Genomic DNA, 12,671 nt, shown 5'->3' with positions numbered 1-12,671 from the left:
AAAACTGAGCTATCTTAAGTTTATATGCATCAGAATACCAATCACCACAGAGAATAGTTTCAGCACTAAAATTTAAGCACATTATATATGCTCTTGTGTCATACTTCTTCTAGTAATTTCTATTTCCTCTTTTTTTCAAATTCCACTGTTTCAGTTTCATTTGGTCATATTAACACTTCAGGTTTAGACTATTTGCAAGAAATCAAACTAGAATAATTAAAAGCCACCACTAAACTGAAATAGTAAAATTGTCACAATAATGACCCAGTTATAGCAATGTTCTTTGAAAGATTTACCCTATAGTTGCATTTAGATTGGTGACAGGATATCAGTAATGTTATTTTTTCTCTCTGCAAAAATGACATTTTAACAGTAGCTACTACAAGCTCAGGACTGCAGACAATGCATTGTTTTTATTTCCACTATTAAAGACATTTTCAGCTTTTATTTCCTGTGTTCTCAGATCTTTGCAAGAAATGGTGACTCTTGCTATTTATCTGCTGGTCATTTTGGCTCGAGGTCTTGCAGGGGGGCCTTGCACTCCAAATAAAGCAGGTAAAATAACTTAAACCTCCTGAGATCTTCTCCTGTAATTAAGATGCCAAAGCGTTTTTTCATTCAAAATCAAAAGGTTTTCCTTCAGAAAGTTAAACTGGGGATTCTGTAGAGCTAATCCTTAAATTTCTTTTATTGGCCTGCTTTGAGCTAGCACAGTAAAGAATGTTCCATACAAGTCCTAACCCCACAAAGAATTAGGCATGTAGCAAATTCTGTGCAATAACCATAGTGCAAGAAAGTTAATCACAAAAGCATAAAGTAGCAGAGGGAACAAAAACAATTAGAAATTTTCTGTAATACTACAGGCTAGATGCAGCAGATCTTTGCTGCCCAAACTGGGCTTTAGTCCCACAGACTACAGTCAGATTGCCAGACCTGTAAAATAGATTTCACTACAATTACAAAATGTGGTCCAGAAATGTGTTGGAATATGCCTCAATTTAGTGTTTGCTTTTTAGTGCATGACTGCTGTCAGATTGCTGTCAGTCATTTCATGGTATATCTAAAGTATTTGGCCCTCTAGCCATTTATTTCAGTACCTTTATTTGCACAAGCAGTTTCTCTTAACTGCAGGAATTTTCATAGCTCTAAAGTTGCCAGTTTTAAATCTGAGCATTAACAAGCAGAATCAGCTTGCATGTGCTCAAGGTTTGTTAATCAGAAAAAGAAAATTGTTAATGTCTCTACTTGACTTTCCCAGATTATTCCCCAGCAGACAGGGAAAGGCTGCAAAATGAGGCTTTTAGCATAAGAAATGAGAGTGGCAAAGGCTTTGAAAAAAGTAACTGAATAATTCCAGGGAGGGTACCTTTTTTTGTCACTGTGGTAATTGGAAGTCTTCCTCAGTTTTCAGGTCACTAATGGTTAGTCAATATTTGCCCTTAAAATTTCCACCGGATGTTCAAATTAGCTGTGCCTGTGAAAAATATCCAATTCGGCTGTCATGAAGGTATCAGTCTGTCTGTCTGTTATGATGTTCAGCATTCATGTGTGCATTAGCAATCACCATGTTTGGAAACACACAGCACTGCTGTTAACAGGGCTGGGAGTTTGGGTCATTTCCTATTGTTATTAGCAGGCCTAGGTTCAGGTTTAGATCTTGGCTTTTGACTTGACAATTGGAAAAATTCAGTTTGTGCTGGATTTATAGTGCCAGTCCAAGAAAAGAAAAGACAAAATATCTATTGCAGCCAAGATTTATACACCAGTACAAAACAGTGCAGACCTACAAAGCCTACCAAACAACCTCACCAATATTATTTTTACAGTCAGTGGTGTTGCAGAAGCCAGCTTTGCAGCATAAGTTAATGAGACATTTTCAGTGCAGTTTTTTTTTACTTCAAGTTTCTCACCAGTGTCTCTGCTTTTCAATCAGCTATTCCAGAAAGATAAATTTTTTTTCACAAAGTTCTGCATTGATTAGAAGGCAAAGGCTAAACTCTTCCAAAGAGGACAGAGTTTAACAACCTAAAGGTCTATTTTGTGTAGCAAAAGCTGCTGTCATTAGGGGACCTTCCAGCACACATCCCTGTTCACAGAAGGTTAAGCCCAATGGAAAGTAAATGGGTGGACCCATCTCTTTTGAAAGGAAATTACTACTGAATAACTTCAGGTATATAATTTTCCTTCCAGATGTAATTCTAGTATACTGCTATCCTAAAACCATCATTACCAGAATTCCAGAGTGTCCTTATGGATGGGAGGTTAATCAGCTGGCACTTGGAGGCATTTGCTACAATGGGATCCACGACTCAGGATATTACCAATTCACAATCCCAGACCTGTCACCTAAAAACAAATCATACTGTGGCACACAGTCAGAGGTAAGACTATGAAGGTCAGCATTTCTGACTCAGGAAATGGCTGCACTCACTTGAGAGAGTCCTGTCCTCTTCAGCTTGAAGTAGGCTTTAGGTACCAATGGAAGAAGGAGCCAAACTGCAGAGTCAAGGAGAAGGAAGAATCACACAGCTGTGCTTTGCAGTTCCAGGCAAAATACTCACAGGCTTAGTGATATTAGTCTGCTGTTCATCTGCACCTGTGTTACACAGAACTTATGTTTAGTAAGGCATATGAATAGGCAGCACAGCATATAAAGAGCTACCAAATCAATTTTCCTTGGGGAGCCTGTTTTGACATCAGAGTCTTCATGTTTCAAAGTTTATTCCTGATGCCTCAAGGACTCAGTGCTGCCCACATTTCTCTGTCTCACCATTCACAGTTCAAGAATCCCATATACCACTTCTACAACTCCATCGTCTCCAATGACTCCTCAGTGATTGTGAAGAACCAGCCTGTGAATTATTCATTCACCTGCTCATACAATGCCAACTACCTGGTGAACCAGGCTGCCTTTGACCAAAGGTACATCCTCTCCTGGGAGTGTGTCTCACCCTGTCCTCATTACCATGCCTCACTCATGCAGAATTTTGTCCTGTCCCCAGGGTGGCCACTGTCCATGTGAAGAATGGGAGCTCAGGCTCGTTTGAAAGCCAGCTGTCCCTCAACTTCTATTCTGTAAGTGCTCTTTGCCACTCACACCTTCACCTTTACCTTACAAAGGCTTCAGCCAAAGGGCTGGAAAAAACAGGGCAGCTGCTCCTGACTTTTATGTGTCATGGAGCACATTACTAGCCTGGAACAGATAATTGCAGTGGGATTGGCAGGGGTTCTTGTTTCTGCTGATTAACAGGGATATACTTAAAGTGAACTGAGCAGACTCATGCCAACTGTTCTTTTAATCCCTCAGAATCAGACAGATTTTTCTGCTGAGAGGTACATTTCTAACCTGCTGACAGGTTTTATAAGAAAAATCAAAACTTGTGTGTAGTCCCACTGCAAGAGCAGCATGAATCTGCATGTACTGCTGGCCTTGCATGGCCTCTATAGACACAGCAAAGCTCCCTGCATTTCTCTTGCAGATCTCTCCCTGATCCTCTCACCTGACAGATATTTCATGTACCCCACAGATCTTTCGGTCATGCTGGAATTTTGTTGCCAACAAAATATTGTCCCTTGATATCAGGCAGATCTTTTGAAGCCTTCCTCTCCTCTCTGCAGCTTCACTGCACTGCTGGAGCAGCCAGCTCCTAATCCTGGAATCTTTTCTCCACAAAAGCACAGTCAAAAGCTCCAAAACAACCTCTGTATTCTAGCACAGCAAGAAAAAGCACAACCAGGAACATACTGTGTTAAAATTATAGGCCAGGTAAAAGGAGTATTTACCACTAGATAAGCCAATGCTAGGACTAAATCTGATGCTCTTTGTACAATTCTGGTGCTAGCTTTGTTACCATCTTACCCAACAAGAAGCATTGGGATTTAAGGTAGGCATTTCAGTGTATTTGTAACAAAAACTTTTCACCTGAGCACCACGCTGCTCCATGTTCAGCAGGCTGGCTTTTTTCTTGTGATTTCTGCTTGTCTTCTTTCCTTTTCTCCAACACGTGGCCATGTCCCAACTCCATTCCCATTCTGCACACTCACCTTCACTCTCACTCCCACCAGCTTCTCCCACCACAGAAGCAGCAGCAGCAAGCTTGCTCCCCACCCATGCTCTGTGGGAATATATGCAATACATGCTACAACCCAAACAGCATCAAGTTCTCTCACTGATCATCATTATACACCAAATATTAATCAAAATATTTTTAAACATCATCTTGGTTTGCAACAGTCCTACTACCAGTGTAGAGTTTGGAGGTTGCAGGTTATAGGAACCCAGGTTTCTGGGGTCAATCTCTGCAGTGGTGTCTGAAGTTGAATCATGCCTTGCTTTGCATGTTACAAGTAATGTATGATGCCTTTATCTTTGTCTTTCAAAGAACGCCAAGTTCTCAAGTATAAAGGAAGCCCCCTTTGTGGTTGAAACATCAGAAATTGGTTCTGACATATTTGCTGGAGTGGAAGCCAAGGGCTTAAGTGACAGGTAGGCAAAGGAAGGAGGAATGAGTAATAAACTGGCAATTGGGACATTCCTTGCTAATCTGGGGTTTGTATCTCCCCAGGTTTAAAGTTGTTCTCAACAACTGCTGGGCAACCCCCTCCTCAGAGTATTTCTACCAGATCCACTGGCCTTTGATCACCAAGGGGTAAGTGCTGGTGGGATCCAGGGGAGCACCTCAGGCCAGGCCTGAGGATGACTGCAAAGCTGGTTATGGGGGTATAAGGGAGCAAAGGAAAAGCTGGGCAAATGCTTTCATCAGATGTCACCTGAGGAGATGTCTCACTGAAGCCACGGGGGCTCTGACACTGCTTCTCCCCACACAACTCAGGTGTGCCACGGACTACTCCATCCTAGTGCACGAGAACGGCAAAACGAACCGGGCCACGTTCCAGTTCAACGCCTTCCGCTTCCGCAACATCCCCAAGCTGTCCAAGGTCTGGCTGCACTGCGAGACGCACATCTGCGACAGTGAGAAGTTCTCCTGCCCTGTGGTAAGGCCTCCCTGCTGCAGAAACACACGGTGCCACCTTCAGACAGAGGATGGCCAGCCCTCCCCGAGGTGCAGAGCCAGCGCCAGGGCTCTCAGCAGACGGAGGCACTGCACTGTGTGAGCCCAGCTGTGCAGCCCGACCCCTGTCATGCCACAGGCAACACTGGGAAACTTGTTTAAATGTATGGAGAAATAAGGCAGCCATTGAAAAACTCAGCTCCTGTTGATATCCCAGACTACTGTCCTGTCTGACAAACAGCTACAGTTAAACACAAGCCTGGAAAAAAGGAGAAAGTTGAGCTTTTTCCATTTTACCAAGTATCTTGGTGCTAAGAGCAGCCTCGGGGCAGTGTGAGTCTCAAAGCCACCAGTCCCCCTTCCCAAGGAAAGTCCTCCCTGCCGTGCTGCAATAAGTTATTGCTCTTGCAGACATCTTACTCTGCATAAAAGACATAAATTGTCTCTGGAGCAGGAACTGATGTAGAAGAGTGGATTCTTGTGTCCTTAGATGGGAGCATGGTGAGGGTGCTATACAGGCACATAATTTAACAAGGGCAGGTGCCCATAAAATGTCTTTCTTTAAAGACTCTCTCTCCACCCTTTACCAAGTCAGAGCTTTGCCATTGTTTCTCTCATGCAATGAAATAGAATTTTATTTAACCTAAAATGAAAACACAAAATACTCCTTGGCCAATATGGTGTCATTTCAACAACAAATGTTTCTTGCTGGAGAAGAGAAAACATCACTTCTCCTGGTGAGCCCAAATTTTCATTCTTACCCCTTTCTCAGTCCAGGAGCAAATTAAGGCAGCATTTTGTAATAAACAGCCTCAGTTCCTCAGGAGGAACTGACTTGTGCACAAGTTGCATGTTTGACAAAAGCACATTGTTAGAAATTCTAACAGAAAAAACTCTACGATTTTGTAGATTTTTAAGATTTCTTCAACTTTTTATCCAGCCACAGATCAGAGTTAAAAGAAAACACAAACCCATTACTTCATATGTGCCCCTCTGGCAGTACTGTCTAACACCTACATCATCCTTTCAGGCACTGTGTGGAATCCCCACCTCACCCTCCACCAGGATAATTGCTCAATCAGGCAACATCCCTCGAGTCCAGTTCCCACTCAAAAATGCAGCTGGTGGTCTCCTGCAATTAAGGTTGAACCAAGCTGGTGGTCTGTGCTTACAAGCAACTCATAACCAGAATTACTACATGCTGAGTTTGTAATAAAAATGCCCACAGCTGGGGATCTGCAAAGGTCAGGAGATGCACAAGGACCTTTAATCTGTAGAGCACTGCCTCCAATACAGACCTTGTCAGCTGTGACAGGCATCATTAGTGCTGGACATGAGCTGATCAATTTGGAAAGGATTTGGTGCTTCCTGTTTCTACCCAATGGACAACAATTACCATGAGCAATAAACAAACTCAGAAGCCTTCACAGAGGTCAGGGGTTAAACAGATGGAGCTCAATTTCCCTCTTCTTGACAGGAGTTTTGTTTAAGGCAGGGTGGGAAAGCAGCCCACCAAAATCTTCAGAAAATGAACTGTAAGGCTCTCTTCACATCTCTCCTGCACTAAAACCCCCAATAATTACAGGCAGGAAAAAAAAAGTCCCTAGAAAATATACAGCAATTTCCTTGGTTGGAAACATAAGAATTGTGCCTGTGAGGTTTTTAAATAATTTTTAATTGTTTTGGTTTTCTCTCTGCTCTCTTGAGATATGTGACAAGCGAGGGCAGCGCGCGGAACAAACCGGAGGCGTTCTGGTGGCGGAGATCACCGTGCGCAGTAAGTGCCGGGGCTCCTGGGGTGCTTTTCCCTTTGGGAAGCAATGAAACTGGCAGATGGGAGCAAGCAGAGAGAGCCACAGCCCTCTGCCAGACCCCTTTCCCCCGGGGCAGCAGGAGTCATGAACAGAAGTTGGTCCCCTCCAGCTCTGGCAGGCGAGCTCAGTGACATTCTCTTCGCTTGCCAAGTGAGTCAGGGCAGCCCTTTGGCATTTATGATAAATGGCCAAACCACTGGCACACAGAGCTGGCAGTGAAAGCTCTGCTCACCTGCCTGTGACCTCAGCAGCAGCTCAGACACGCTCTGGCAGGTTGCAGGGGAGTGGGAGAGAGGTCAGGAGCAGCAGGAGAGTTTTTCTGTACACTGTGGGTCCGTGCTTCAGCATATCCACAACACCTTCATGTGTTGCAGGGATGATTTGTGCCTATCCCTCCTGACACACTGATGGCACTGCCACCAGCCTTCCCCACTGCAGAACAACTGCTCCCTCCAACTGCTGCCTCCTGCAGGCACCAGGGATTTCTCTCTGAGCTGTTTCATTTGAAACAAGTCCTTGGGACAAACAATGTTTTCACTGGAGCCCTTTATACTAGTTTATCAACTGCACCAATCTGAAAGCCAATTTAAAATTACAAATACAGACACAGTAAAATTATTACAATCCATTATGTCGCACCAGAAAACCCCTATCAATGTTAGAAGGTAAAAGAACTGAGGATGCTTTTATAACTTCAAACAGTAAATCGAACAGGAAGAAATATTCAGAATTTCAAAATGTGACAAATGTTTCCTGTTCTTTTACAAAGCACACTGGTGCACTTTGCCCTATTTCAATCATCATCCTGATGTAATCTTTTTCCTCCTCTTTTATACAGGCAAAGGTTTATCCAGATTTTACACACTCTCAGGTAAACAGCAAAGTATGACAAAGTATCAGTCCCAAATATGCATTTTGAGTGTCTTTGTCAACATAAAATCCATAGCTCAAAGAAAAAAACTGAAATACCAGTAAATTTGACAGAAGAGTGAACATTTCAAAATCAGATTTTATTTCCTGGTGTAATATACTTTGTTTTCCTTTTTTTTGGTATATCCCTCACACCAGACAATAAAATCAAAGCAATTACTTCCAATACAGAACAATCTTTTTTCTCTAATTGTCACACCCTCTTCCCAAAAAGGAACAATCATGTTTTACTGGGTTAATAGGGGTGTCTGAAAGCATTTCTGATTGGAAAGGCTTTTTAACACACCTTTCAAAGTCTATTTGTTAACATTTGATATGTTGACAGAGCCACATTAGGGCTTGCAGTTTTATTGAATGGGGTGGGAAGAGAAGGTGAAAGGGAGCTGACAGGGAAGTACTCACACGTAGTTTGTGTTTCTCTTGCAGATGTCATCTTCCACCTACTTTTTGTGATTGGATTTTCTGCTGTTTTATTATAAAATGCAGCCCAGCTGTACTTTGTAACTTTCCTCGATCCTGTTTGGACCTGAACTTCTTTACTGAAGATGTTTATTTTACAGAGGAAAAAGGAAAGCCACTAAAAATCCTTGTGCACCATTTTACCAGATAAATAAAACATTCCATGAGCTTTGTGCCTCAAATCTGGAAAATCCCAAAGCAGATTTGCTTCTCCCAAGTCTCTGCTGGCATTTTGAACTAGTGAAAGCCCTTGGGTTATGCCAATGCCTCCTTGTAAAAAGCTCTGATGGCAATAGGACTTGTTCCTGAAGAGAATATAGGGATGTGAAAACTCAGCATTTTTCAATGCCAAATTTACCTTCAGGGTCTCCCTTCCCTGCCAGTCTCAGTGTGATACCAAACTCCCCTCCAGGCCTGGTTTTGCAAAGTCCCAGTTTGTTCTGTGAAGTCTTGGAACAAAACAAAAACCAGCCTAACATGTCAAGGATGGGAGGAAAGGGTGCTTTTCATGTAGCAGTAATTAGAAGGTGCTCAGAGTTAATTACCTGACATTTCTTTCCTGATTCTCAGCGTTGTCAGTATTGATTGCTTGGATTAAGTAGAGCACACTGTAGGAGTAGGATGTCTTGCTGACTGGACAGGCGCAGTGCTGGATGGTTACATGGTGTGAGAGCATATTGAGCACTTCTGAGGTTAGAAAACAAGCTAATGAGCCTTGCACTTCCTTGAAGACATGGCCAGGGGCAGACACAGCAGGGTCCAGGTGTTAGGTCTGTACCTGAGCAACAACAGCAAGACAAAAGCACTGGAAAGGGAAATAATGATTTATAAATAGCAGGAAATGTCAGAACATTAAACAATTCCCCAAAAAGCATAACAGTAGGTTCCTTACTTCTATTAGTTACTTGAACAATATTGAAAAAAAACCCCTTGAAAATATCAGAAATATCCTTAGAACTTTTCCATGAAACTTCCAGGATCCTAAATGTGAAAGAGGGAAGAATGACTACAGTTGTTACACTTGCAATTAATGAACACGGTGGGTGTACCTGTGTTTGCATACACAGGAAGCAAAAGAGCATTACAGATTTTTTTTACTATTGTTTGTAGAGAGGGAGCCTCCTGAATAACTGTGAAGGATTTTCAGCTCCCTGATAAAGCTCATTGTAATGAAGATAACGCAGAGCCCGAACACGCTCCCATTAGACCCTAGCGGTCAAATAAACACATTTAGTGCATTTCCAGGGGCTCCTTTCGCTGCTCCCGGTGCAGGCTCGGTCCGTGGGCGCTGTCGGGGGCGGAGGGCGCGGGGAGCGGGCGCCGTTTCCCGCCGGGCACAGCAGAGGGCGCTGCGGGACAGCGGCTCCACAGGACGGTCTGACCGGCATGATCGCCCCTCAGGCTCCGGGCCGCGTTTGCTGCATTACCTGCCTCTCCTCCCTCTGCTCTCCTCCCTCTTCCTCCTCTGCTCTCCTCCTCTCCGCCGTGCCCGCTGCTCCGCAGGTCATTCTGACCCGGGATAATCGCCCTGCAGGCTCTGGGCCCGCGTTTGCTGCATTATCTCCCTCTCCTCTGCTTCCTCCCTCTCCTCCCTCTCCTCTGCTCTCCTCCCGCTGACACCCCGCGTTTCAGCACCTCCGAGCGGCTTTTGCCTCTTCAAATTCTTGTCCTTCTCCAAAGCTTGTTTCTTTTGCCTTGCTTTTATAACAATCACCACACTCCTGTCGCGGCTGTTTTGTGCAGAAAGACTTGGCAGGTTGGTTCATTCCTTTCTGGTTATGCAAGAAGTGTGGCTTTGGAACCAACCGTGCAGGATTTCAGCAGCTCTGGATGCGCCTGTGGATTCCCAGGCCGCTCCCGCCGGCCGTGGGATGGAGCCTGTGGCACACACATCTGCTCCTGTGGCACACACATCTCCTGTCTGTGAGGCACACACATCTCCTGTCTCTGTGGCACACACATCTGCTCCTGTGGCACACTCATCTGTCCCTGTGGCACACACATCTGTCCCTGTGACACACACATTTGTCCCTGTGGCACACACATCTCCTGCCTGTGCTCCTGCACCGAGCGGGGCTCGGGCAGCCCTCCTGTCTGTTTTGTCTGCATCACTGTCTCCCTACAGTCCACAAATGGTTTATTGCCAAAACCAATCAAAACACAACTGAAAAACAGCTGCCAGAGTTGATTGTGGAGAGGTCTATCTGCCAGAGAAGACAACAACACATGAACAGGTTTCAGCTCAAGCAGTACTGCTCCATAAGAAAGCAAAAATTGTCCATCCTAAATAGTTTGCATAAAAAAAGTATCCACCTTTTCTTTTCCTAACCTAGCATATGGCTCATCACTACTTGTTCTACTAAATGCTATTTATGTTGCCTGTATCAGAAAATGCAATGACTGCTAAAGATTTTAGCACAAGATGAAGTTCGATTGACTTCATCATTTCAGATGGGCTAAAATGATGGATCTTTTCCAGTCAGGGCATGAAGATGCTTGCCTTGATCTCTGCATCTGAAAGCCAAACACAAGTCTGCACATGGAAACATAAGGACAGGAAATTTATTTAGGGAAGATGCAGATAATCTGTTTAGAACCCAACATTTGTCTCCACAAAGATTCCAGTTGGGCTTTGTCCCAGTTCTTCCTTCCATTCAGATGAACTCTAATGAGACATGAATTTCTGCATGCTTTCCTTCCCACAGTTTGGCACTGCAATGCTGAAGCACAAGGTCACAGAGGTCATGACAAGAAGTAGGAGAGAAATGAACACACAGAGGCATCAAGATGATAACACAGGTTGCAGCACAATATTGCCAGTACAGTGACCCACTTTACACAATATTTTCTTCATTAAATAGAGGTTCACTTCTCACTTGCAAATGGTAAACAGCATTAACCTGGGTGGCCTTTATTTGATAGTCACTGAAGATGCAAATAACAATTCAGAAGAGGTCCAACAAAAACTGCAAAATGAAAGAATGAGTCAAATCTTACACAAAAGGAGCAAGAATGCCACAATGCAAGCTGGTACCTCTCACTGTGGACAATCTATCCTTAGTATTCCCAAACAAGCATTACTATTGGCACTGTGATTCCTGTCCTGCCACCCCATGCTCAATAGTGAAGAAGGAGCAAGTACCAAGACTGTCAAGTCAGAATTAATTATGTTCAGTCATTAATGCCTCATATTCTGTGCTTGGATCTCACAATTTCAAATGCAAACTTTAGAATTAAACCTCAGCAGGTATTTGCTGGGGGACATGCACAAGATCCTGCTGCAGAGATGCCAGGCTGGGTCTGACCTGACATGCCCACCTTGTGCAACCCCTGCTGGGGCAGCCCTGCAAGGAGGGAAGCACATCAGGGCTGAAAGCCTTTCTGTAGGGGGATCTCAGCTCTGAGATACACACACTGAGGTAAACAGTGCATGTGCTGCCAGAATTGGCAATACATTACACAATATAAACACAGGCAATGCCCCAGATCCAGATGCCATGTATAGAAACTCCCCAGTCTTAATCCTCAATTAAATACTAACTTTATCTCTTTATTCTGTAAATCCATGACATTTTGTTTAAATGTTCAGGTCAGGGACAAGGAAAAACCCTACCTCAGAACAGTATAATAGCTCACTACATCCAAAACACATCATAGATGTACATGGTCTGTATGAGGAGTGAACCTCTCACTCTGCACTGAAGATCAAGTCTTTCCAAGTTATTTCCATCCAAAGGGCAGCTCACAGGTGCAGAGGAAAAAATAGCTATTGATGGATTGGACCCCATGTCCCTTTCATGTAGCATATCACTGCAGCCCTACAAAGGTCAAGTTCAGTGGCTTCTGGGAAATAAATAGTAATTCTTGCAGCCTGGCAGTCAGGCACACAAGGCTAAGAAAGGTGTCCTGAACTCTATCTGAAACCACGTTGCACTGAGAAGCAGACACCAGCCCTACTTTCCAATATATTTTTCTTAACTTTGTTGTTACTGGGAAAACCTAGAACATACCTCTTTAAAAATTATCTTAGATATACTCTGGTTCTAATAGGTATTAGAACTTAATAGGTATATTAGAACTTATTATGTATAAGGTTCTAAGAGAAATATTGTGAGATTCCATGGTATGAAACCCACCTGCAATGCAAACTGCTGCTCTGGGGTGCAACCAGTCTCCAGCCTTCCCAGATTGCTTCTTGGCAGCCTGTGCCTCCTCCCCTGCTGAATTTTCTCTGCATGTGGTCTCATCCACATTAGCACCCTCCTCCCACAGACCACCTTTCTCTGAGAATTTACACACTGTGACACAAAGCATCCACTGGAAGGGATCCTACTCTGTTGCTCTTCTGCTTACACTCACCTGCTCCTAACAGAAAAATAACATCAGCATTTTTCTTCTGAGAGCAAGCACATCAACATACCTCAGACACAATCAGGATGTATATTAAATTAACTTT

At 43.7% G+C, this 12,671-nt stretch overlaps 1 protein-coding gene across 2 annotated transcripts; it reads left to right on the top strand.

Moving 5' to 3' along the window:
* Positions 1 to 476: 476 nt before the first annotated feature.
* On the top strand, positions 477 to 8,977 carry TECTB (tectorin beta). Of its 2 annotated transcripts, none has more exons than XM_054277187.1 (10): positions 477 to 555; positions 2,191 to 2,381; positions 2,780 to 2,922; positions 3,003 to 3,075; positions 4,383 to 4,486; positions 4,566 to 4,649; positions 4,833 to 4,995; positions 6,720 to 6,789; positions 7,665 to 7,697; positions 8,183 to 8,977. In XM_054277187.1, exons 1-10 carry the CDS (start codon positions 477 to 479, stop codon positions 8,233 to 8,235), a joined length of 993 nt encoding a protein of 330 aa, XP_054133162.1. In that variant the 3' UTR covers positions 8,236 to 8,977. The 2 variants fall into 2 exon arrangements, with proteins under 2 accessions (XP_054133162.1, XP_054133163.1); XM_054277188.1 differs by lacking the exon at positions 477 to 555 and adding an exon at positions 1,421 to 1,507.
* The last annotated feature ends 3,694 nt before the right edge of the window (positions 8,978 to 12,671 follow it).

This window comes from Melozone crissalis, unplaced genomic scaffold, assembly GCF_028551555.1.
Source record: "Melozone crissalis strain CALT ecotype California unplaced genomic scaffold, PUWL_Pcris_2 ptg000019l_1, whole genome shotgun sequence".
Taxonomy (NCBI): Eukaryota; Metazoa; Chordata; class Aves; order Passeriformes; family Passerellidae; genus Melozone; species Melozone crissalis.
Note: the sequence above shows the minus strand (reverse complement) of the source record. Positions and strands in the feature narration are given on the sequence as shown.

Excerpts from the sequence above, each read along its gene's own strand:
- TECTB (XM_054277187.1), top strand. The coding sequence starts at position 477 with ATGGTGACTCTTGCTATTTATCTGCTGGTCATTTTGGCTCGAGGTCTT. Across the intron at positions 556-2,190 it reads TTGCACTCCAAATAAAGCAG|ATGTAATTCTAGTATACTGC; the intron begins GTAAAATAACTT and ends TTTTCCTTCCAG. Across the intron at positions 4,650-4,832 it reads TGGCCTTTGATCACCAAGGG|GTGTGCCACGGACTACTCCA; the intron begins GTAAGTGCTGGT and ends CACACAACTCAG.